The sequence below is a fragment of the Colobus angolensis genome, unplaced genomic scaffold, assembly GCF_000951035.1.
Source record: "Colobus angolensis palliatus isolate OR3802 unplaced genomic scaffold, Cang.pa_1.0 Scaffold52, whole genome shotgun sequence".
Lineage (NCBI taxonomy): Eukaryota > Metazoa > Chordata > Mammalia > Primates > Cercopithecidae > Colobus > Colobus angolensis.
In genome coordinates, this window is record NW_012118710.1 from 3,635,979 (window position 1) to 3,661,802 (window position 25,824).

Genomic DNA, 25,824 nt, shown 5'->3' on the forward strand with positions numbered 1-25,824 from the left:
GATCTCTGTCGCCCAGGCTGGAATGCAGTGGGAGCGAGCTTGGCTCACTGCAGCCTCCACCTCCTGGATTCACGTGGTCCTCCTCCCTCAGCCTCCCTGGTAGCTGGGACCACAGGTGCACATCACCACCCCGGAACATTTTTTTAATTTTTTTTTTTTTTTTTTAGAGATGGGGTCTTGCTGTGTTGCCCAAGCTGGTCTCCAACTCCGAGATCAAACAATCAGCTCGCCTTAGCCTCCCAAAGCCCTAGGATTACAGGTGTGAGCCCTGGTGCTGGGTCCTGAGTCGCTTCTCCATCCGGACGGGCGCCTAATCCCCTGGAAAAGGCCCCGTTGCCAAGGTGACAGGACCAAAGGGACCCAGGCAAGGAGGGCCCCGGGCTTTGCAGGGAGTCAGGCCGCAGTGTGAGAAGCGTCCGGACTAGTGTCACGGTCTGGGCTGGCTCACCGGGTCTTGACGCCAGGAGGCCGCAGAGCCGGGCCAGCAGCAACCAGAGGCGGAACATGGTGCCAGCGGGAAGCCGTTGGGACGCCGGGAGTTGCCGGGGACGCGCGGATGCCGGGAGCCGCTCCCCGCGCGTTCATGGGACAGCGTTCTCCGGAGGCCCCGGAGCCCGGGGTGCTTTCGGTGTTCAGCGTCCGGAACACTAAGAGCCCGCGGCGGGTGCCCCAAGACTAAAACATCCAGCTCCCTTAGCGGCGCACCCCGCTGCGTGGTTGCTGGAGCCACGGACCACCACCGAGCGCCCTCTGTGGCGATCGTGCTCGCAGTCCTCCACTAACTTTTCGCTTTGTGTTGATGGACCTTAAGAACTGACACACTTATTCACAGTCAGCGTGTGCTCTTCTGCACCAGACACTTCCCAGTTGCTTTTTTTTGTTTTTGAGACGGGGGTGCTCACTATTCTGCCCAGGCTGGTCTCGAACTCCTGGGTTCAAGCCATCCTCCCTCCTCAATTGCCTGAGTAGCTGGGATTACAGGCACTTCCTAGGTCCCTTCAAAAGCGAATGTGTAATGCTTTCTGAACTAAAATCTATATACACACCCAAATACATATTCATATTTACCAAACCTGTTTCTAATATTTTTTCAAAACTAGCCAGATGTGTGAATATTCCAAAAAAGGGAAGAGTGAGCCGCTTTTCAATATGAAACGCCAGCTCTTCATATTTTTGAAGAGCGCCAGCTGCATTTTTTCCCCACTGACGCTGCCCAAATGGACTTCATAACCAGACTTTTTCCGCCAGTCTGGTTCTCCGCAGGCCATTGGCTAAAACTCATGTGATATCATTCTATCGTTCAGAAACTTCTCAGTGCAATAAACACTCATTTCATGTAGTGAAAGAGATAGAGAAGATTCTTGCCCACAATTAGAGTACTTACATTTCAGTAGAAAATTCTAGCCAAATGCCTCAGGATAGCAATTTTTCTGAACTCAGACCGGAACCTGCCACTTAATTTCTCCTATCCCCAGTGCTTTGGCAGCCCTGACTTTGGGTCTTTCCTAAACAATGCATTTATTCCCTGGAACTGCAATGCCTCCTCCTTCCCAGCCTCACACCAGGTCTCCATCTGTATGCATTAGCTTTTCATTCTTTTCAAATCCCAAAGAATGGATTAATTTCTCATACTATGTAATAGGCCAACACATAAACTAAAAGGCCTCATGAGAACAGAAAAATCTCACTTGGGGAATTAACACATTTAAAATGAAGATGTGATTTTTATGGATGCAAGCAATTTCAACAGGGAAATCGACAGCTGAAATTAATAGCATGAACAAAAACAAGGCAACAGGCAGGTGCGGTGGCTCACACCTGTAATCCCAGCACTTAGGAAGGATGAGGTGGGTGGATCACCAGAGGTCAGGAGTTCAAAACCAGCCTGGTCAAAATGGTGAAATCCCGTCTCTACTAACAAATACAAAAATTAGCCGGGCATAGTGGTGGGCGCCTGAAATCCCAGCTACTCGGGGAGGCTGAGGAAGGAGAATCGCTTGAGCCCAGGAAGTAGAGGTTGCAGTGAGCCGAGATTGTGCCATTGCACTCCAGCCTGAGTGACAAGAGCAAAACTCCATCTCGGCTGGGTGGAGGAGTAGTGGAACAAGGCAACAAAAAAATACACTGAGTTTGTATCTCAATAGGAACAGCCAATGCTAAGCTAACATTGCTTTTAGGCAGCTGCTGAGCCACAGCTAGTTTCACCTTGCTTTGAAACAAACAGAAGAGCAATTACAGTAAATGCTTCAACTCATCAATTAGTGGTAACTATTCTGAATGAATTTCTGGTTCTTATATTATTTTGTTCTTTCTTACTCCCCAACCTTTCGGTTTGTATCTTTAATAGGATTGATTTTGTATTGTTCTTGTGTGTATGGCTCTCTTCATAACAGAGGATGTGCTTCTAGAAGTCAGGAAACATATCCTATCCAGAACTTAGATATCACAGTACCTAATACAGTGTCTGAAAAATGGTAGGTTTTAGTAAACATTTATGAAATTTAATGAAATCTGATTTGGGTTTAGAAAACCCAAGTTGTGCTTAACTCTATGGTTGCAGACACAGGAGAAAGGGAGAATGCAATACTCTGAACAAGGTCAGTTTGACATACAGAGTCAAACGGAGATGTCAAATTTGCATAATTTATCCTTTTTTTTTTTTTTTGAAGATAGAAAGGACATCCTTTACTATTTTCAAATTTTGAAGTGGCATCCATGACCAAGAAAGTAAAAAACATAAAGTATATTAAAAAGTATATAAAAGTAAAAGAAGTTCAGATCCAATAGTCTTTTTAAAAACTTTCTTAACTAGTCAAAGATCCAAAGAACTATTTAATTCCAAGTGTTAAGTTACATAGTTAATACATTACCGACTGTAAAATTTCAATGATATGCATTACAATTGCAAAAATTGAGGCTACATGAGTGAACGGCATAAACGTTTGAGTCTTATATGAATTCACTCAGAGATTTAAAATGAAATGATGGACCTTCATTTGAGATTGCCCACAATATTTAATATGTATACTTGATTGTTAAAATAGCATGCTGTCTTCAGAAAACTGAAATTTTTGCCTTCTTCAAAACTAATCTGTTCTCCAAAAGCCACTTGCACACTTTGGCAAAAGTCTGACAATTAGTGAGATAATATCTATAAAAGTTTGACTAGAATTTTTATTTAAAATTATAACTTTTTAATTAATAAGACTATAAATAGTTGACTAGGAAGCTAGTAGAAGACACAAAAGAGAGAATTTCAAGTATTTTATTTATTGTAAATGTTGTATTTGTACATGTATATATACACAAACCAAAAACACTTTTAAAAAACTAACAAAATTCCATTAATAAACCTATTATTAAACTTTATTATGAAAGGTTATGAAAAAAATTTTAGTGCTTAAAATTTTACTATCCATACCATTTCTGCCACAGTAAAAATTCATTTTTAACACAGCTAAGATGATAACTCATAGATACCACAGTAACTTTTTTGTACGTATTTAAGAAAACCATTTCTTCCTTCTTCCTCCAGCCTAATTTCTATGAAAATATTAGTGCCTAATATTTTACATGACCCAGCACACCTTAGTAAATGTAAACATTCTAAATGATTTAATAGCAAGCTTGAAAGTTCAGATTTTAAAGTGCTCATGAAATTCTCAAGTGGTTTTGTAACAGTTCAATTGATTGAAGATTTTATAATTGTTCCTGCTTTATTATAGCCATGAATCAACAACATAATTGATTAGATGTATTAAATACTTCGTACCTTAAAGCTTATAATTTATTTAAAATAGTGCTATTGTGAAAGAATGTCATGCTTTAACATGATTCATAATAGAAATTCTATTAAATTAGTTTCTCTAAGAGTTATTATCTATAGTTGAAAGGTCATAAAAATGGAAGCGAGTAACTGTGCGTGAATACACACACCCTCTTTTAGTATACTTTGTACTTTCAAAATATTATGACATCTTAATTGTGGTTCTTGTGCATTCTTTTGAAGACAACATTTGCTTATTCATGTAGTGAATGACAAGATTCTAGAGTATGATGATTATTAATTCGTGCATGATGAAAAATATTAGATATTATTGGCAGCTGATTAGTCAGTTTTCACAGGTATTAGATTATCACATGTTCAATCAGGAACTACATTAATGATAACTAAGGTAAAAAATTCAGAATAACATTTAAACACATAATGACAAAAATCTTACACCAATAGTTAATTTGAGAATCACTGCAATAACATGTTCAAAATAACGTAATCCATGATTAGTGCATTAACCTCACTGATGACTGAATAAGACTTATTCAATGATGGAAACGGAAATGTTATTGTAAATTCCCTGGCTTTACTGAATTTCCTTGTATTTCTCAACTCTCACAATCAGTTTCTGTTTTTCTGTGTTAGTAAAGTCTGTTTTGTGGTATTTTGTTTTCATTCATAGTTTCAACAGGAAGAAAGGCTTTTCAAGAAAACATCAAGGAAAAAAAGTATTAGCTCAGTTCCCTGAAGACATTTGCAAAAAGAAGTTTAAAAAAATCAAGTGAGGGAACTATATAAAGGAGGTGCAGGAGCAGGACGGGCAGGAATTAAGTTTCCCTGAGATGATATTTTCGGTTGTGGTGGAGGTGGCCTGTGAGGGGAAAAGAGATAGTTAATAGCATGTTTAGACTGGGTGAAATAATGCCATATTCATTACAAGCTGAACATAACACCATCCTCAACATCTCTGACAATAGGAAAGGGTACTTTACATTCCGAGATCAGTATTAAGGTGATATTCAATGGCTAAAGGGCTCCAATTAGAGTCTAAAATGGAATAACTACTTTAAATAATATTACTCCATAATCAACAATGTTGTATGAAGTTTCTAGTTTACATGTTTTTTCAAAAAAAAAGCACATGAAATGGTCAAGATAAACTGTAAAAGACACCAAGTGATCAAGCACTTGCCTGTGTTGTTAGAATTTGAGGGCAGCAAATTACTGCTAGGTTTAAACCTAGCTGTTTATAGCTCCCTCAACATGAGATCCACTCTGAGAATTAAAAGTATTATGACTTCTATACCAGGTGTCCATCTCAAACCTCATACTTCCACCTGTGGACAGCCTCTCCTAACCTCATCATCCAATTCTAGTATACCTCTACTCCAATAACACATTAGAACACTACCTGGTGAATGTCTCCCTCATAATTTATATACTCTTCCCCTGATCCTCAGTTGGATTTCAATGTATTCTTACTGTATAACAAAGATTACACATGAAGATAGTCCTCAGAGTTGCAATGCAACTGTAATTTGAAAGACTTTTGGGGGATGGGAGGGTCATATGCATTTTACGTGATACAAAATGAAGTAATAAATTATCTTCCTTCCTGATGATTTTAAGCCCATCCATTGAGTCGTTTCAGTTCTTGTGTTTTTCAGTTCTAGAATTTGCATTGATTCTTTAAGTTTTTAGTTCTGTGGTGAAATTCTCAATACTGACTTTTAATTCCATGACATCATAGTTATTTTAAAGTCCATGTCTATTTACTGGATACCCTCTCAGTCTGTTTCTATGGCCTATTGTTTTTTGGTTTTAGTCATATTTTCTTTTACACTTGGCTTTTTTCGATCATGAGCAAAACATAAGAAATTGTAGAAATCAGTTGAAGGTCTAGTCCACTCTTACTTCTGGGTCCCAGCACAGAACCTGAGATGTTTGCTAGGGTGCCTCCTCTTTGGCAGGATTCCAAATTTTGTCCAATCTGCCCTGTGAGTTTGTAGAATGCTCTCCTCAGCTTCCTAGCCTGTCTATTGTCAGAACAGGTAAACTAATTTAGGAAGGAAAAGTGGCCCCCAAAGCTGGGACCATTTCCAGATTTCCTTCCTCTCCTGACCTTACCCCCACAATTCCTCACTTCTTTAGTCTTCTATGCCTTCAAACACATATTTTCTTATATTGTCCAGCTTTTTTAGCTGTTTTTGACAGGAAGGGTGTTCTAACCCATCTGGTTTCCAACTGCTGGTTATCTCAAAGGCCCTTGCTTCTAAACCTTATGCACATGAAAGCTGTGGCAACAGAATCTATGCCTTGCTCAAGCTTCTTTAATATTTCATTTTGACCCTGTACCAATATGATAAAATTTATATAAAAGTTATTTTAAAATCTTTCTGCAAATCATGTTCTTGTAAACTGTTGACAATAAATACCTTTCACTAAATTACATTAAAATACAGGGGGAATTATTAGACATTAACCCCTAGGTTTTATTCTGGTCAAAAAAATCTAAGCAAATTTTCTTCTGACCTTGATGGGAACTGCTGAGGTTGCTTGGCTGCATAAGTTGGTACTGGAAATCTGTTTGCATATATAGGCTAAAAAGAAAAATATATAGTAAGGTTATTACCACTATGTGCTCATAAATATGATTTCTACATAAAAGAAATCTCTATATTTAAAATCAATAAACAGACTACAGGTGAATATTCCTTAATGGAAATGCTTAGAGCCAGAAGAGATTCAAATTTCAGATTTTTTTCCAATTTTGGAATATTTGCACATACATAATCAGATATTTTGGGGATAGGATCCAAGTCTAAACAGAAAAGTCATTGATGTTTCATACAGGCCTCATACATATAACCTCAGAGTAATTTTATACAATATTTTAAATAATTTTGTGCATAAAACAATGTGTATGCTGAGTCATCAGAAAGCAAAGGTGTCACTCAGCCCCTCATGTGGACAATCTGTGGTTGTTTGGCATCACCATCACTCCTGACTCTGAATTTATATACTACTGGTAAGCAATCATGTTCTTAGATTTATTCACATATAAGTACTCAACAGTGCATTCTGACTACAACTCGTCACATTAGGGCAGGTGTGGAATTTTCCACCTGTGGCATCATGTTGGTGCTCAGAAAGTTTTGGGTTTTGGAGCATTTTCGATTTTCAGATTAGGGGTGCTCAACTTGTATTTATTTATAATGCTGTGAATTATAGCATTATAATGCTATAAAATATTTTGCTTATTTGACATATCTTTACCACTAAATGTGGAATACTTAATTCTTTTAAGGTATTTTTTTAAATTCAGTAATACCGAAGTGCTATGATCTTGGTTCAAACCAACTGTATTAGTTAAAAGGTAACATATTTCCTATGTCAATGTATTTTAAATAAAATCTTCCAAAATGTATTGCCAAACCTATACAGTATCTAACTAATACTATAAATACCACTCAGCTAGAATCCTTGATTTTGGAATTCATTATATTCTTCCTTGATGAAGTAGCTGAAGTTTACAACAAAATGAAACTGTGTAACTTAGCCTCAATAAGAAAGTAAAAGTATTATTTTTCACATATCACATTATGTTAGAAGACGTTAGGAAAGATCAGATGGAATTACTAAATCAATAAGGAAGTGACCTTGACCAAGATGTTCTTTACTATCTACTGTTAAAAGTTCTATGTTCTTTACTATATGACTGGCAGAGAATGCACAGTGGTGGTGAAGACCTTGAACACCCTCTGGCTTCTACCACAGAACAGGTGGTCTATCATCTGTAATTTTTTTCACCACAGAATGATTTATATGTACTGTGAAAATTGGTGAAAAATGCAACAAAATGTCTCCATCCCTTTCCACAAGCCATAGGAGCAGCACTCTAAAGGGATCCAGTCCCCTTTTGGAATGACAACGTGGTGAGGTGATGAGTATGGGAATTAGCTTGACTGAATCTTACAAGGTATACATAGACCAAAACATCACATTGTGGCCAGGAATGGTGGCTCATGCCTGTAATCACAACACTTTGGAAGGCTGAGGCAGGTGGATCACATGAGGTCAGTAGTTCAAGACCAGCCTGGCCAACATGGCAAAACCCCGTCTCTACAAAGAAATCACCCGGGCCTGATGGCGCACGCCTGTAATTCCAGCTATTCGGGAGGCTGAGGCAGAAGAATTGCTTGAACCCAGGAGGCAGTGGTTGCAATGAGCCGAGATCATGCCACTGCACTCTAGCCTGTGCAACAGAGTGAGACTCCATCTCAAAAAAAAAAAAAAAAAAATCACACCATACCCCAAAATATACACAATTATTATTTGTCAATTAAATATAAATTAATGAAAACAAGCTAAAGATTACAAGCAAGCAAGGTGCTGGATATGTTAATTAGCTTGATTTAATCATTTCCACATTGTTTACATAAAACATCATGCTGTACCCCATAAACGTACACAACTATGATTTGCCAATTAAAAATAAAATTTAAAAATTTTTAAATCTTTTTTTGGCATTTATTTGACATATATTTTTAAATATATGCAAAGATCTATTTACAAGGAGGCTTGGTGCCACATTTTTTTATGGTATAAGACTGGAAACAATCTGTTTTTAAATTTCTGGTAAATTTATAAGAGGGAACAGTATGCAGTTATTAAAAAGAATGAAGTACATGCTCACTTCTTGCAAAGAGTAGACCAAATATCCAGAGAAAACTTCCCAGTACAGTACACCTAAAATGCTGCCTAAAATATTTAAAAGGTATTTTGAAACACTTGGCTGGGTTGGTGGGAAGTAAGAAACATCTTACAGGCCAAAAAAAAACCAAGAAGGTATGAAAGAGTCCAAACAACGGAGTTGCCTTCATCCTGTGAACATCTTCCTATCCTTGGCAGGCAGCAGTATGCGCTTTCGGTAACCCATAGATAAAGGAGGAAAAGCCAGGGCCTGAGCTGGATGGAATGGTGAATACAAGGCCCTATACAAAGCCTAGACATACGAAGGGTGATATCCCCATGGGTTAACTAGAAAAACAAATACCTGCCTCAAGGAAGGCCCATGGTGATACTGCCCCTGCTAATAGACGGGGAACTTAAAAACCAGTCTCCACTGAGAAATTCTTACCACACACTCATCCTCATAAGAGTATGGGGACCAGAGTTTATAACATTTGTGTTGTCAAAAAAAAAATCAACAGAAATTTCAGTTTAAAGACATCAAAGACTGACCATGCCCCAAGCATCCGGCAAAGAAAAATACTCTCGGTAGAAACCCACTATAATTCAGGACTCAAATATATTTATTTCCAATATAAAGTTCCAAAGGATGTGAGTTTACAATCAACATCACAAGTGCACTAAGAAATAAGGCTATCATGAGAGTCAGCAGAAATAACAAACCTGAGAACCCACCAAGGGCATACATATTAAAATGATCAGATACACCACATAAAGTAGGTGTCTGAATATGCTTTAATACATAAAAGCTTTAAAATAGATAATAAAACTATAACAAACAATCACAAATAACCAGGCAGATTCGAAACAGAACTAAGTAGAACTACAGGAATGAAATGTACTATAAAACTAGTGAAATTAGACATTCAATGAGTCGGTTAAGTAGAAGATTTGGCATAGTTTAATACAGACTTAGTGAATAGAAGGTAGATCCAATATAATCAGAATGGAATACACAAGAATATTGGAAATAGCAAAGAGAGGTTAAGAAACAGAGAGATAGTAAAAAGTCTAACATGCAAGAAATGCGTGAAAGAGTTAATCAGATAATGAGACAGAGGCAATAAAATAATTGCTAAGAATTTGCTAGAATTGAAAAACGTAAATCAACTCAGGAAGTCTATTTATTGGCAAAGGAGTTTTTTAAAGTCCACATCTACACCAACTAGTCTACAGATACAGAAGAAAAAGCCACATGGAAAAGATATTATCTACAGTAGAAATTAGAATAACAGACAATGTTTAAATTGCAACAAAGGATGTTAAAATATAGTCTCTTTAAAGTTCTTAGAAAAAAAAAAAACAGCTGTCAGCCAAAAACATTCTGAAAAGACAAAAACTGAGAGAATTTACTACCAAAATACCTTCGCTAAGGGAACTTCTATAAGATACCCTGTTGAAGCAGATATACCAGAAAAATAAGCTGAGATTCAATAAGGTTGAAAGCAGACAATGAACACATGGGAAAACAGCTAAAGCTCATAGAGCATTTCACATGTGCCACATGCACTTCTCAGTGCTCCACACATACGAATCCCTCTGATTTTCACAAAAGTCATTTGTGATTAGTACTATTATTATTATTATTTTACAGATGAGGAAACAAGTACAGAGAGAGTTTGAGAATCTTGCCTAAAGTCACAGCTTATAAAGTGACAAAGGCAGTACTCAAATTGGGCAGTCTCGCTCACAGTCCATCCTCTTAACAATTAATTTAATTGGTGTATGGTCTCACAAACCTAAACAAACATTTCATAATTCAATAGTCATATCTATATTGTAGAATTTTTAAAAAAGATTTAAAATACTAGACAACAGGCCAGGCGCAGTAGCTCACGCTGTAATCCCAGCACTTTGGGAGGCCAAGGCAGGCGGATCACAAGGTCAGGAGTTCGAGACCAGCCTGGCCAATATGGTGAAACCCCATCTTTACTAAAAAATACAAAAATTAGCTGGGAGTGGTGGCGCACACCTGTAGTCCCAGCTACTCAGGAGGCTGAGGCAGGAGAATTGCTTGTTGCAAGAGGCGGAGGTTGCAATGAGCTGAGATGGCGCCACCGCACTCTAGCCTGGGCAACTGAGAAAGACTCTGTCTCCAAAAAAAAAAAAAAAGTTTTGAGAGGCTTCCAGAATCTCTAGCCAGGCTGAGTAGCATAAGTCCTCCTTGTATAAAACACGGCTGCAAAATCTGGGAAAGGCAGCTCATTCTTCAAATGCCAAAATCCCAACAATAAATGACAAATAATACAAAGAAATAGAAACACGGCACATTTAAAAGAACAAACTAAATCTCCAGAAACTGACCCTAAGGAAACAGGTATATATAAATTACCAAAGAATTCAAAAATTACCATTATAATGATGTTCAAAAAATTAAAAGAGAATGCAGAGAGACAACTAAAATAAATCAGGAAAATGATGTATGAACAAAATGAGAATATCAACAAAGAGACAGGAACTATAAAGAAGAACCAAACAACAATTCTGGAGCTGAAAACTGTAATGCTAAATTGAAAGATTCACTGGAAGGATTCAACAACAAACACGATGAGGTAGAAGAAAGTATCAGTGGACTCAAAGACAGTATACTCAAAATGAAAGTGGCAGAGGAGCAAAAAAGGTGAAGAGAAAGGAAAATAAATAGCAACACAAAACCATATGAAAATATAATACTCGATAATAAAGGTAAGCGTATAGACAAGTAGAGAATTCTGTAGTACTGTAAGTGTGAAAATCACTTTTAAATCTTGTTAGAACGTTAAAAGCATAGCATAAAAAGTAATGAATCTGTGTTAATGATAAGCAATATAAAAAGAGGTAATTTTGTGTCATCAATTACATAAAGTGGAAGAAGAAGAAATATAAAGGGGTAGAGTTTTTGTGATTGAAGTTATCAGTTTAAAATAGATTGCTATACATTTATAAAATATTTTATGTAATTGCAAAGATATCACAATATATGTACTATAGAATATGCACAAAGGAAAATGAGAATCAAAATATTACTACAAAAAAATAATTTATTGTATATTTCAAAATAGCTAAAAGAGTAGAGTTGGAATGTTCCTAACATAGAAATTATAAATCCTTGAGGTGATGACTATCCCAATTACCCTGATTTGATCATTACACACCGTATGCTTGTTTCAAAATATCACATGTACCCCATGTGATATGTGCAACTCTTATGTATCCATAATTGATTTTTTTTAATTAAAAAGAAATACAAAAGGCAGCAAGGGAAGAAGGAAGGGTCAAAAACAAAATAGCAATAGTAAGTCCTTACCTATCAGTAATTCCTTTAAATATGAGTAAGTATTCTGTGCAAATGGAAACCAAGAGAACAAGGATAGCAATACTTACATCAGACAGAATAATGTAACATCAAAAACAATAAAAACAGAGATGAAAAAGGGCATTAATGGTAAAGGGGTCGATTCACCACAAGGATATAACAACTGTGAATACATATGCAGCCAATTTAGAGTACCTAAATATATAAAGCAAATATTAATTAATCTGGAGGGAGAGCTAAATAGCAACCCAATACTAGTAGGAAACTTCAATAGTTCACTTTCAACAACAGATAGATCATCCAGACAACAAACCAGTAAGAAAACATTTGACTCAAACTAGACTTTAAAAAAAACTGATCTAACAAACATATTCCATCCAACAGAAGCAGAATATACATTCTTCTCAAAGGCACACAGAACATTCTCCAGGACAGATAATATGTCAAGCTGCAAAACCAGCCTTAACAAATTTTAAAAGACTGACATCAAGTATCTTTTCCAACTACAATACTAGGACTCAAAATCAGTAACTGAAGGAATTTTAGAAAATTCACAAATACAGGAAAATTAAACAACACGCTCCTAAACAACCACTTGGTCAATAGCAGATAGCAAGAAATATTTTAAAATACAGCTGATACTTAAGCAACACAGATTTGAACTGCACAGGTATATCTATATGCAGATTTTTTTCAACCAAACACAGATTGAAAATACAGTATTCATGACCCACATATATAGACGGCCAACTTTTCCTATATGTGGGTTCTGCAGGGCCAACAGCATGACTTGAGGATAGACAGATTGGGCTATATGCAGGGGTCCTGGAACCAATCCCCAATGTGTACCAAGAAACAACTGAATCTTGAGACAATAAAAATAGAAACACAACATAACAAAATGTATGCAATACAGAAAAAGCAGTTCTAAGAGGGAAGTTTATAGCAAGTCTATACCAATAAGTGCCTACATTTTTAAAAAAATATCTCAAATAAACAACCTAATGTTATACCTCAAGACCTAGAAAAAGAGGAACAATCTAAGCCTAAAGTTAGTAGAAGAAAGGGAACAGCAAAGATCAGAGCAAAAATGAATGAAATACTGGAAAAATAGTGTTAACAGAATCAATATAACTAAGAGTTGGTTTTTTGAAAAGATAAATAAAATTAACACACCATTAAGTAGACTAAGAAAAAAAGAAAGAAGAATCAAATAAAATCAGAAATGAAAGAGGAGACATTACAGCTGATACCACAGAAATACAAAGTTTTGTAAGAGACTGCTATGAACAATCATACACCAACAAACTGAACCTAGAAAAAAATAAATTCCTAGAAACATACAACATATGAAAATTGAATCAAGACGAAATAAAAAATCTGAAAAGATCAATAATAAGGAGATTGAATTAGTAACTTTAAAAAGTCTCCCATCCAAGTCTTTGCTATTGTGAATAGTGCCGCAATAAACATACGTGTGCATGTGTCTTTGTAGTAGAATAATTTATAATCCTTTGGGTATATACCCAGTAGTGGGATGGCTGGGTCATATGGTACATCTAGTTCTAGATCCTTGAGGAATCGCCATACTGTTTTCCATAATGGTTGAACTAGTTTACAATCCCACCAACAGTGTAAAAGTGTTCCTATTTCTCCACATCCTCTCCAACACTTGTTGTTTCCTGATTTTTTAATGATGGCCATTCTAACTGGTGTGAGATGGTATCTCATTGTGGTTTTGATTTGCATTTCTCTGATGGCGAGTGATGATGAGCATTTTTTCATGTGTCTGTTGGCTGTATGAATGTCTTCTTTTGAGAAATGTCTGTTCATATCCTTTCCCCACTTTTTGATGGGGTTGTTTGTTTTTTTCTTGTATATTTGTTTGAGTTCTTTGTAGATTCTGGATATCAGCCCTTTGTCAGACGAGTAGCTTGCAAAAATTTTCTCCCATTCTGTAGGTTGCCTGTTCACTCTGATGGTAGTTTCTTTTGCTGTGCAGAAGCTCTTTAGTTTAATGAGATCCCATTTGTCAATTTTGGCTTTTGCTGCCGTTGCTTTTGGTGTTTTAGACATGAAGTCCTTGCCCATGCCTATGTCCTGAATGGTACTACCTAGATTTTCTTCTAGGGTTTTTATGGTATTAGGTCTAACATTTAAGTCTCTAATCCATCTTGAATTAATCTTCGTATAAGGAGTAAGGAAAGGATCCAGTTTCAGCTTTCTACTTATGGCTAGCCAATTTTCCCAGCACCATTTAATCAACCCAAATGTCCATCTGTGACAGACTGGATTAAGAAAATGTGGCACATATACACCATGGAATACTATGCAGCCATAAAAAAGGATGAGTTTGCGTCCTTTGTAGGGACATGGATGCAGCTGGAAACCATCATTCTTAGCAAACTATCACAAGAAGAGAAAACCAAACACCGCATGTTCTCACTCATAGGTGGGAACTGAACAATGAGATCACTTGGACTCGGGAAGGGGAACATCACACACTGGGCCTATCATGGGGAGGGGGGAGGGGGGAGGGATTGCATTGGGGAGTTATACCTGATATAAATGATGAATTGATGGGTGCTGACGAGTTGATGGGTGCAGCACACCAACATTGCACAAGTATACATATGTAACAAACCTGCACGTTATGCACATGTACCCTAGAACTTAAAGTATAATAAAAAAAAAAAAAAAGTCTCCCATCAAAGAAACTCAGGACCTGATAAATTCACAGCTGAATTCTACCAAACATTTAAAGAAGAACTAATGCGATCTTTCTCAAACTCTTCCCAACACTTGAAGAGGAAGGAATATTTCTAAACTCATTTTACAAGGCCAGCATTACCCTGAAAAAAAAGCCAGACAAGGATGCCACAAGCAAAGAAAATTATAGGCCAATATCCTTTATGAACATAGATGCAAACATCTTCAACAAAATACTAGCAAACTGAATTCAGCAGCACATAAAAGGTATTTCCCAATAACCAAGTGAGATGTATTCTGGGGATGCAAGGATGGTTTAACATACTCAAATCAATAAATATGCTACACAACAAAAAACAGAAGTGAAGAACATAAACATAACAAAAACCATGTGATCATTTTAAGAAATGAGGGAAAAGCATTTGACAAATTTCAACATTCTTTCGTGATAAAAACTCTCAACAAATTTGTATACAAAGAATAAACTGGGCCAGGCATGGTGGCTCATGCCTGTAATCCCAGCACTATGGGAGACCGAGGCAGGTGGATCACCTGAGGTCAGGAGTTGAAGACCAGCCTAGCCAATATGGCAAAACCCTGTCTCTCTACTAAAAATATAAAAATTAGCTGGGCAGGGTGGCACATGCCTGTAATCCCAGCTACTCAGGAGGCTGAGGCAGGAAAATCACTTGAACCTGTGAGGAAGAGGTTGCAGAGAGCCAAGATCGTGCCATGCACTGCAGCCTGGCTGACAGAGCGAGACTCTATCTCAAAAACCAAAAGAAAGAAAGAAAGAATGAACCTCAGCACAATAAAGGCCGTACATCACAAGCCCACAACTAACATCATACTGAACAATGAAAAACTGAAAGCTCTTCCTCTAAGATCAGGAATAAGACAAGGAAGTCCATTCCTACCACTTCTACTCAATATAGTACTAGAAGTTCTAGCCAGAGCAGTTAGACAAGAAAAAAAAATAAAAGACATCAAAATTAGAAAGGAAGAAGTAAATCTGTCCTTATTTGCAGATGACATGGTCTTTTATATAGAAAACCCTAAAGAGTCAACCAAAAAACTGTTAAATAAATTCAGTAAAGTTGCATAATACAAAATCAACATATGAAAATCAGTAGCATTTCTATACACTACAACAAGCTATCTGAAAAAGAAATCCAGAAAAAAAATTCCATTTAGAATGACAGCAAAAATACATACATAAATAAAATAGGAATAAATTTAATCCCAAAAATAAATATCTGTACAAGGAAACCTATAAAACACTGATGAAAGAAATTGAAGACATAAATGAAAAGATATCCCATACTCACTGACTGGAAGAATTAATAATAAAATAACCACAGCAAACTACAGATTCAATACAATATCTATTAATATTCCAATGACAATTTTCATAACAATAGAAAAAATCCTAAAATTTATATGGAATCACAAAAGATCCAGAATCACTAAATCAATCTTGAGCAAAAAGAACAAAGCTGGAAGCAACACATTACCAAATTCTAAAATACACTGCAAAGCTATACTAATCAAAACAGCATACTACTGGCATAAAAAAGACATAAAGACAAATATAACAGAATAGAGAACCCCAAATCCACAAATTTATGGTCAGCTAATCTTCAACAAAGGTGCCAGGAATACACAATGAAGAAGGGACAGTCACTTCAATTAATAGTGTTGTGACAACTTCATATCCACATGAATAAAAATCAAAATGAACTGGTATTTCATACCATATACAAAAATCATCTCAAACTGGATTAAAGATTTAAACAGAAGACCTGAAACTATAAAACTACTAAAAGAAAACACAGATAAATATTCTTAGGAGTATTGCACTATACATGTAAAAATTGTTAAGATGGTAAATATTAGTGGTTTTTTTTTTTTACCACTACTGTTAAATTTACAAAAAACATCTTGAAAACAATGGTTAAAATGGCAAATTTTATATATATTTTGCCAAAATCAAATAAGAAATACATAAATATATGCCAATGATGAAGAAAAGTATACAGATAATTTTGAACTAGCATGCATAGGGCCTATGTGGCCATCCTGTATACATAACGATGTGGAAAAATCTCCAAGATATATGGTTAAGAGGAGAAAGGGCATAACAATTTTTGTCTCCTTTTTATAAAGGAAAAGGGGGTAGAATAGGGAGATTCTGTGTCTGTGTGTGTGTGTGTGTGTGCGTGTGTGTGTGTGTGTGTGTATTAAAAAATGAAGAAGGATTTCTAATCAACAGTGAAAATGAATGAATCACAGCTATATCTATTGAGAGAGATAAATCACAACATGACATTAAGGGGAAAAGCAGGTTGCAGATATATGTGCAAATTATCAAATAAAACGTTCTTAAAAGTTTTAAAACAGATTTAAAAATTACATATTGCTTAGGGATATATGCAGATCAGTAAAAGTGTATCATGATCTAAACACTCCCTCATACACTTGCAGGAACAGTGACTATCAGTCCTACAGCTGAGACAATTAGGCCAATCCAATAGCTCAGCACCAAGGTCTTTGGTAACATCCCATAGGGAGATGGAGACAGGTATTGAAAATAGGAAAAGAGCAGACAGAAAAAAGTAGTGATAGCATAGGTCCCATGTCATTTCCCAATCCTGGTTGCTAGGCAAGGCATTCCTAATGTCCAGCTGTCTTTTTCTGTGTCCTCTGAGCGAAGGACTCTGCTGGTTTTCCTTTAAAAAAACTCAGGGGGCAGGGCACAGTGGCTCATACCTATAATCCCAGCACTTTGGGAGGCCAAGGCGGGTGGATCATTTGAGGTCAGGAGTTCAAGACCAGCCTGGCCAATGTGGTGAGACCCCGTCTCTATGAAAAATACAAAACTTAGCCAGGCGTGATGGTACACACCTGTAAGCCCAGCCACTTGGGAGGCTGAGGCATGACAATCATTTGAACCTGGGAGGCAGAGGTTGCAATGAGATGCAATTGTGCTACCATGCCCCACCCTGGGCAATAGAGCAAGACTCTGTCTCAAAAACAAAAACAAAAAAACTCAGGGACCACATACAATACTCTTGAATTCTTAAGAAGGTATCTATGTTTCTAGCTATATCTACATAACTTAGTTTTTAATCTTTAAGCATTTGATCCTTTAATACAATAAAGAAAAATAATTTTTCATTTTATACTTACAACTTCTCTGGGAGGTGTCACTGGTGAAACATGTCGAGGAACACTCACTGGCTGCCTAGAAGGGTTTGCTTGATTTTTGCCATCTGACCTGAAAGATACAATTACTTTTGATCTAAATTAAGATTAAAATATTTCTACATGAAATATTACACACATTTTGCGTTTTCCCAAATACAGAATAATGATGTTGGTAGTGGTGGGGATGATAATCATGATACAGTTAAAAATTTTATCTCATTTTAACAGCTTTCACATATTTTTAATCCTTATGGTATTAGAAAGCATAACTAACCACATTTTATAATTAAACTGAAATTTTAAGAAATTGTGAAATGTGGTCAATGAGGCCAATGTTCCCTAACTTTTCTCAAGTCTTCCTAAAATCAGAGAAGAGTAAAAGCATATTCTCAGGTTGCCAAGTAGTCATTTTAAAAATTAGGAAATCCAAGGGTAGTGAATGGATTGGCTGGAAAGGTAATAGGTAAGTTTTAGACATGCTGAGGTGACAGCAAATCAGTGCAGTGGAGATGTATGAAAGATAGCTGTAGTTATGGAACTCAAACTTCAAAAATGCAGATGAGGGAATTGTGCATAGACTGGTCAGTTGGAAATATGATAGGAAGTATCTACTTACTCCTCTATCAGAAATTGGTGTTAACCAAAATGAACTCTGAGGGCCACTTTCAGCAGCCTAAAGGCTGACCAACATAATCCTTTCTCCTCCCCATAAGAGAGGCGGCTTGGTCACCACCACCTTTCAACCCATGTTAATCATGTCGAAAGGTCAGGGAAATAACTTACAACCCTATTTTAGAGGATTACCAATCTCTGGTGATATGACTATCAGCATTAATACTTTATAAATTATTTAATATAGGCAAAGCGTGGAGGCTCACTCCGGTAATCCCTGCACTTTGGGAGGCTAAGGCAGATGGATGGCTTCAAAAAGTTCAAGACCAGTCTGGGCAACATGGTGAAACCCCATCTCTACAAAAAAATACAAAAATTAACTGGGTGTGGTGGCATACCTGTAATCCCAACTACTTGGAAGGCTGAGGCAGGGAGAATCACCTAAGCCCAGGGAAGTCAAGATTCTGTCTCAGAAAATACGTGTATATATTTAATATAGGCATTAAAAGAAAAAAATCTAAGTACTCATATGTTTGTGATCTCTTCTTTCTGAAGTAGCTTCTCCACAGTTGATCTCTCTTGATGAAGATAAAAATAGCACAGACAATAAGGGGAACAATTAGGAAGAAGAACACCAGAAGTCCATCCCTCAACGCAGTATTCATTTCTAGAGAGAAGAATTTTACATCAACAGTCACCAAACTCATACTACCCAGAAAATACTAGATGATTATAAATACTTTACATTAATTTTCACATTACTCAAAAATCAAACTGACATTAATTGAATACGTTGAGAAGTGTTCCTCACAGTTCATTCATGCCCACTTTATTTCTGCCTTCACAAAAATAACCACTTTTATTAGTTTCTTCTGTAATCTTACAGTATTTCTTTCAGCAAACAAGAATAAAATATGTTTCTACTGTCAACACTTTCTTACACAAAAGGTAGCATACTATTTATATACTATTTGGTGCATCAGTTTTTTTCCACTTATCTGAACATAGTGGTCCTCCTCGTTTTCCACACAGCTATACGAAACTCCACTGTGAAGATGTTCTAGAGTTTATTTAACTTGTACCCTACTGATAAATACTTTTATTTTTCCAATCTTTTGCTACTACCAAAAAAACTGCTATAATGAATAACCTTGTACATATGTCATATCATATGAGTATAGGTATAATAACTACAGAATAATTTCCCTAAAGCAGAAATGCTGTATCAATAAACAAGTGCATTCATCATTTCTTTTAGGTATTGTCAATTTGTCTTTCAATAGTAATGGTTATAATTTATTGCTTATAATATCAAGCAATATATAAGAATTCCCCATAGCCTCACCCACAGAGCCAAACTTCCAGATTTTTGCCAACCTGGCAGGTGAAAAAATTTCTCTTACAGAATTTTAATTTACTTTTTTTAATACTATGAGTTGATAATTTTTTTTCTTTTCTTTTCTTTTCCCAAGATGGAGTCTCACCCTGTTGCGCAGGCTGGTGCAATGGCGCGATCTCAGCTCACTGCAACCTCTGCCTCCTGGGTTCAAGCAATTCTCCTGCCTCAGCCCTCCCGAGTAGCTGGGATTACAGGCATGTGCCACCACGCTCAGCTAATTTTTTTGCATTTTTAGTAGAGACAGCTTTCACTATGTTGGCCAGGCTGGTCTCCAACTCCTGACCTCATGATCTGTCTGCCTCGGACTCCTGAAGTGTTGGGATTACAGGCGTGAGCCACCACACCCGGACTCATTTTTTTCTTAAGGAAACATTGTTTATTTTTTTCTGCTCAATCCTTTGACTATTTTTCTACTGGACTCTTGCTTTTTTCTTCTTAATTTCTAAAAGTTCTTTATATATTAGAGAGATTAGCTTTGTCCGTGATACAAGTTGGAAATATTTTCCCTATTTTAACCTATGGCACTATGCTTTTCTCCATGGAGAAGTTTATTATTTTTGTATAGCTGAATTGATCAATCTTATTTTCATGCCTTCTAGATTTTAAGTTTCATTAGAACTTTTACAAATTCTTTAAGTATTTTATCTGTTCTGTGTTCTTTTGAGAAACAATACAGTAGAAAACTGATTCATAATTTTAAGTTTGTTAAAGAACCAGAAATTTCTGTAAGAAGTTGTTATATGAAACAATATTTATACCAAAACTACATGAAACAATATTTATCCCAACTGAAAATCAAAATACAGTTGGCCCTGGAACAATGTGGGTTTGAACTGTGCAGGTCCACTTACATGCAGGCTATTCTTGTGTTTCCACCACCCCTGAGATCAACCTCTCCTCTTCCTCCTCCTCCTCAGCCTACTCTACAGGAAGATGATGAGGATGAAGGTCTTTATGATAATCTACTTCCACTTAATGAATAGTATACATATTTCCTCTTCATTATGATTTTAATAAATTTTCTTTTCTCTAGCTTGCTTTATTATAATGATACAGTATATAATACATATAACAGACAAAATCTGTGGTAATCAACTGTTTATGTTATTGGTAAGTCTTCCAGTCAACAACAGACTATTAGTAGTTAAGTTTTGGGGAGGCCAAAAGTTACATATGGGTTTTCAACTACACAGGGGGTTGGAGCCCCTAATCTTTGCATTGCTCAAGGGTCAACTGTATAAAAAATTAAAGCAAGCTTCGTATGTCATTTTATACTTACTAATGAGTAGACAAAATTTAAATTAAAGCATTCAACACTGGCAAGATTATTTTGAAACTGATACCTTTGCACTGTTAAGTGGCATTATACGAATGTATCATTTATTAGGAATTTTTACTCCTAAAAGAACCATAACAAGGATTATTCTCTTCAAACTAACCTCATTACTGGGAACTGACTCTTCAATTGGAAAAATGTATATGCATTAACATGTACACTACAATGTTAACACTGTGTTATCAAAATCTTAGAAACAATCTAAATGTCAAATAATCAGAAAACAGCTAAGTGAAGTTACAGCACATCCACAGGATGAAATGATACACAGCCATTAAAATCCATAGTTCTGACTTCCAGTTATAGCCAAAGTGGAGTAACAGGGACCAGATTTACTCTGTCAGGTAAAATAACCAGAAAACCAGACATAATATATGAAACAACAGTTTTCAAGACACTGGACATCAGGCAACAAAGAGCAATGATCCCTGAGAGGCAGAAAAAAAAAATAAGGTGAGCCTTACAATTGTCTTAGGTTAGTGTCTAAGGAAAGTTAACAGACACTAATGAGGGATGTGGGCACCAAACCAAACCCCAGTGGTCTCCCTCAGTTAAAGAGATGGAGCTGGTATTCTGAAGAGGGCAAGGCAGCTAGAGTTCCTAGGAAAAGTACCAAAGGGAAGGGAGCCACAGCGAAAAGCTGAAAGATCTGCATCAGTGCTGATGGATATATGCATGTAAGGAGACCACATGAAGCCGGAGAAAGAACCATGTGAAAAGATTGGTGGAAATAAGCCCCACAGCTCACACAGGACTAGGAAGAGTATTTGCTCCTATAATTCAGTGGGAAACCTCATAATTAACATGGCACTGAGCAGGATAAACAGAAGTGGTGTTGCCTCAGTAATGAAGCAGAATTAGCCCTAGACTAAATGCTATTCAGGTCCTGCCTTAAAAGCTTAAAAACAAGACCCAGAAGGATCAAATTATGTCGACGTAACTCAAGCTACTAGTACAAACCTCATCAGTAGAAATCCAAAAGTATCCAATAACCCACAAAGTAGGATATAAAATTTCTGGCATCTAATAAAAATTTATAAGGCATACAAAAATGCAGAAAATAAAAGAGGGAAAAATATCAAAACTGAGAAATTACCCGTATGACAGAATTAGTAGACAAGGACATTAGTAGTTATTACAACTGTATTCTATTTGTTCAAAAAAGTAAAGATTGAGCATCTTATGTAGAGTTATGAAAGATATATAAAAGAAACAAATGGCACTTCTAGAAATAAAAACTATAATGTCTAAAATGCAAAACACACTGGATCAAGTTAATGGCAAATTAGACTTCACAGAAGAAATGTGAACTTGAAGAGTAACAGAAAAAATGTGAACTTGAAGAGTAACAGAAGTTACTCAAAATTAAACATGGAGAATAAAGAGTAATTTTTAAATATCAACAGCCAGCCAGGTGTGCTGGCTCACATCTATAATCCCAGAACTCTGGGAGGCTGAGGTGGGTGGATCACTTGAGGCCAGGAGTTTGAGAACAGCCTGACCAACAGGGTAAAACCTTGTCTCTACTAAAAATACAGAAGTTAGCCAGGCGTGGTGGCACACGCCTGTAGTCCCAGCTACTCGGGAGGCTGAGGCATGAGAATTGCTTAAACCCCGGAGGCACAGATTGCCGATTCCATGAGCCAAGATCATGCCACTGCACTCCAGCCTGGGTGACAGAGCAAGACTCTGTTTCAAAAAAAGTAAAGTTAAATTAAAATTTTTAAAAACTAATAAAAATAAAAAATCAACAGCCAATCAGTGAGATGTGAAATAACACCAAGCAGCCGAATATACATAAAATTGGAGGACTTGAATGAGAAGAGAGAAAGAGGAAGACAGAAAAAAATATTTGAAGAAATGATGGCCAAACATTTTCCAAACTCGAAGAAAACTATAAAAGCAAAGATCCAAAAAGCTCAAAAAATCCCAAGTACCCCAAGGCATACTATAAGAAATTACTAAAAACCAAAGATAAAGAGAAAAAATTACAAGCAACCAGAGATTACAAAAAGAAATATACAGAAGACATTACATACAAAGAAAAAGATGACAGCAGATTTTTCAGGAAAAACAATGCAAGTCAGAAGACAAGGAATATCCTTAGAAGTAAAAAGAGAGGAAAACAATCACCCAAAATTCTTGTCCAGTTAAATTATCATTCAAGCAGCAAGGCAAATTAAAGACTTTTTCAGATATACAAAAGCTAAAAATATTTGTCACTAGCACACCTATATTATAAGAAATGTAAAAGGAAATCCTTCAAGCAGAAATTAAATCAGATTAAAATACAAATTTACATAAATGAAGAACACCAGAAATGGTAATTATATGGGTAAATATAGAGACTTTTTCTATTATTAAGTCTCTTTGAAAGATAACCAACTGTTCAAAGCAAAATGAGTAACAATGAATTGTGGGATTTATAACATTAGTAGAAGTAAAACACGTGACAACAATGGCACAAAATGAGAGAAATGGAAATATACTGAAGTGTTACAATATCACTACAAGGGAGACTGACGGAAAATATCAAGACAGTAAACTTAAACATAAACATATCAAGTTAAATATAAATTATCAAAACAACTTAATTAAAAGGCAGAGAATGGCAGATTAGATAAAAAGCAAGATCCAACTATATGCACTAATTATTACAGCATGATATAAATAAATTAAAAATAAAAGGATGGGAAAAGATTTTCCATGCTAATTAACAGGAATCTGGAGTAGCTGTATTAATAATACCTCATTGCAGGGCAGAGAATGTTACTAGAGAAAAAGAAGGCTATTTCATAAGGATAAAGGAGTCAATTTACAAAGAGGATAGAATAATTCTAAGTGTTTAGGCACCTAATAACAGAGCATAATAAATAAAGCAAAAATTGATAGAACTATTAGGAGAAATAGGCAAATTGGCAGTTATAGCCAAAGAACTCAATATTCTTCTCAATAACTGACAGAGTAAGTAGACCAGAAATCAGTAAGGATATGAAAGATCTGACTACCTATTAACGGACATGAACTAATACCTTACAGAATATTCCACCAAAGAATAGTAGAATACGCAATAGTAAACCACATTCTGGGCTACAAGATAAGTTTAAAAAAAAAAAGGATTCAAGTCATATACAATAAGTTATCTTGCTACAGTAAAATAAAATTTAAATCAGTAACATTAAGATAACTAAAAAATCCACAGATATTTCAAAAGAAATAGCACATATCTAAATAACCTGTAAGTCAAAGAAAAAAAAATAAAAGCATATTAGAAGGTATTCAGAACTGAATGAATATGGAGGTATAACATGTCAAAATTTCTGGGATGAATTAGAGGAAAACTGATAGCAATAAAATGCCTGTATCAGAAGAGAAAAAGATGACCTCATTCTTCACCTTGAGAAACTAGAAAAAGAACAAATGAAACCAAAGTAAGCAGACTAAGAGAAAATATCTACAAGGCACATATTTCATAAAGCACTTGAATATTTGAATCAGTGACATGCAAAGAACTTTCAAAACTCATTAAGACAACCCATTAAAAACTGGAAAAAAGATTTAAACAGACACATAACCAAAGAAGATATGTAGATGGCAAATAAGTACAAGAAAAGATGTTCAACATCATTAGTAATTAGAGAAATGCAAATTAAAACCACATTGAAATACCACTACATACCTACTGGAATGGCTAAAATTAAAAAGACTGACAATAGCAAAGCTTAGAGAGGATGTGGGGAAATTGGAGCTCTCATATACAGCTAGTGAGGATGTTAACTGGTATAGTCACATTGGGAAACAGTTTGGCAGTTTCTTTAAAAGCTTAACATATATCTACTATACAACTAGTCATTCTAGCTGGTAGTTACCCAAGAGAAAAAAAGCATATGATGTCACTAGAAAGATACCGGTAAACTGGGAGCTCATGGTCTATCAGGGAATTTTAAAAGGCAAATCTGTAATTAGCATAGTAATTAGTGCTAACAGTACTAGAAAAGCAATAGAAGAGAATGATAATTCAGATTTAAGCAGCCAGGGGAAACTTCCTTTAGAAAATGAGGTATAATCTGAAGCCTAAATAACAATTAGCCAAGTGCCAACAACGTGAAAATAATATGGTATGAAAGCCCACAGGTAAAAGACAGTAGTCTAGTAGAGGAAATCAAAGAAGTTACAATATGACTTCAGCACAGTGAAATGGGGCTGGAAAGGTAAGCTGGGGCAAGTCATGCAGGGCATTTAAGCCATGTTAAGGAGTTGTGGACTTCATTCTAGTAGCAATGCAAACACACTGAATTAAAGCAAGACGCTGACAAAATCAAAACTGAATTCTTGAAGGAAAACACTAAAACTGTAATGTAGAGTGAAACATGGATTAAAGGAAGCAAGATGAAAAATAGGGAGCCTACATAAGAGGCTATGATGTATGTCCAGGCAAGAAATTGAAAGTAATAAATGGGGATGAGAAAAATGGAAACAGTCAAAAGGAATTTAGGAGGCTGAATCAACATAATTAAATGTATAACTGATGTGGGAAATGAGGGAGAGGTACGAGGATGCCCAATTTATGCCTTGGGCCACTGGTAGATCACACTAATTTTCTTCTGTATTACTTGCCATTGTATGTAGGTCCACTGTCCACACTTCCTCCGTATCCTTTAGTCTCACAATTTGGGGGAGCCCAGCCATTTTCACAGTGACAATTCTTATTGCTATTACATACCTTCAAAACAATCAAA

At 36.1% G+C, this 25,824-nt stretch overlaps 2 protein-coding genes across 3 annotated transcripts in view; both read right to left on the reverse strand.

Annotated features, from left to right (window-relative positions):
• The window catches only part of ADAM32 (ADAM metallopeptidase domain 32), a 152,229-nt gene extending 151,676 nt beyond the window's left edge, over positions 1 to 553 (reverse strand). The window contains exon 1 of the mRNA XM_011960750.1: positions 449 to 553. Within this exon, the coding sequence (XP_011816140.1) occupies positions 449 to 506 (58 nt within the window). The 5' untranslated portion in view covers positions 507 to 553. The remainder of the gene's footprint in view (positions 1 to 448) is intronic.
• A 2,696-nt stretch (positions 554 to 3,249) lies between these two features.
• The window catches only part of ADAM9 (ADAM metallopeptidase domain 9), a 116,965-nt gene continuing 94,390 nt past the window's right edge, over positions 3,250 to 25,824 (reverse strand). Inside the window, exons 18-22 of one of the 2 annotated variants that reach the window (XM_011960675.1) lie at positions 25,703 to 25,808; positions 18,876 to 19,017; positions 17,721 to 17,808; positions 6,308 to 6,375; positions 3,250 to 4,646 (exon numbers count right to left, since the gene is read on the reverse strand). In XM_011960675.1, the coding sequence (XP_011816065.1) occupies positions 4,553 to 4,646; positions 6,308 to 6,375; positions 17,721 to 17,808; positions 18,876 to 19,017; positions 25,703 to 25,808 (498 nt within the window). In that variant the 3' untranslated portion in view covers positions 3,250 to 4,552. The remainder of the gene's footprint in view (positions 4,647 to 6,307; positions 6,376 to 17,720; positions 17,809 to 18,875; positions 19,018 to 25,702; positions 25,809 to 25,824) is intronic. The other variant, XR_001003861.1, reaches the window with a different exon arrangement.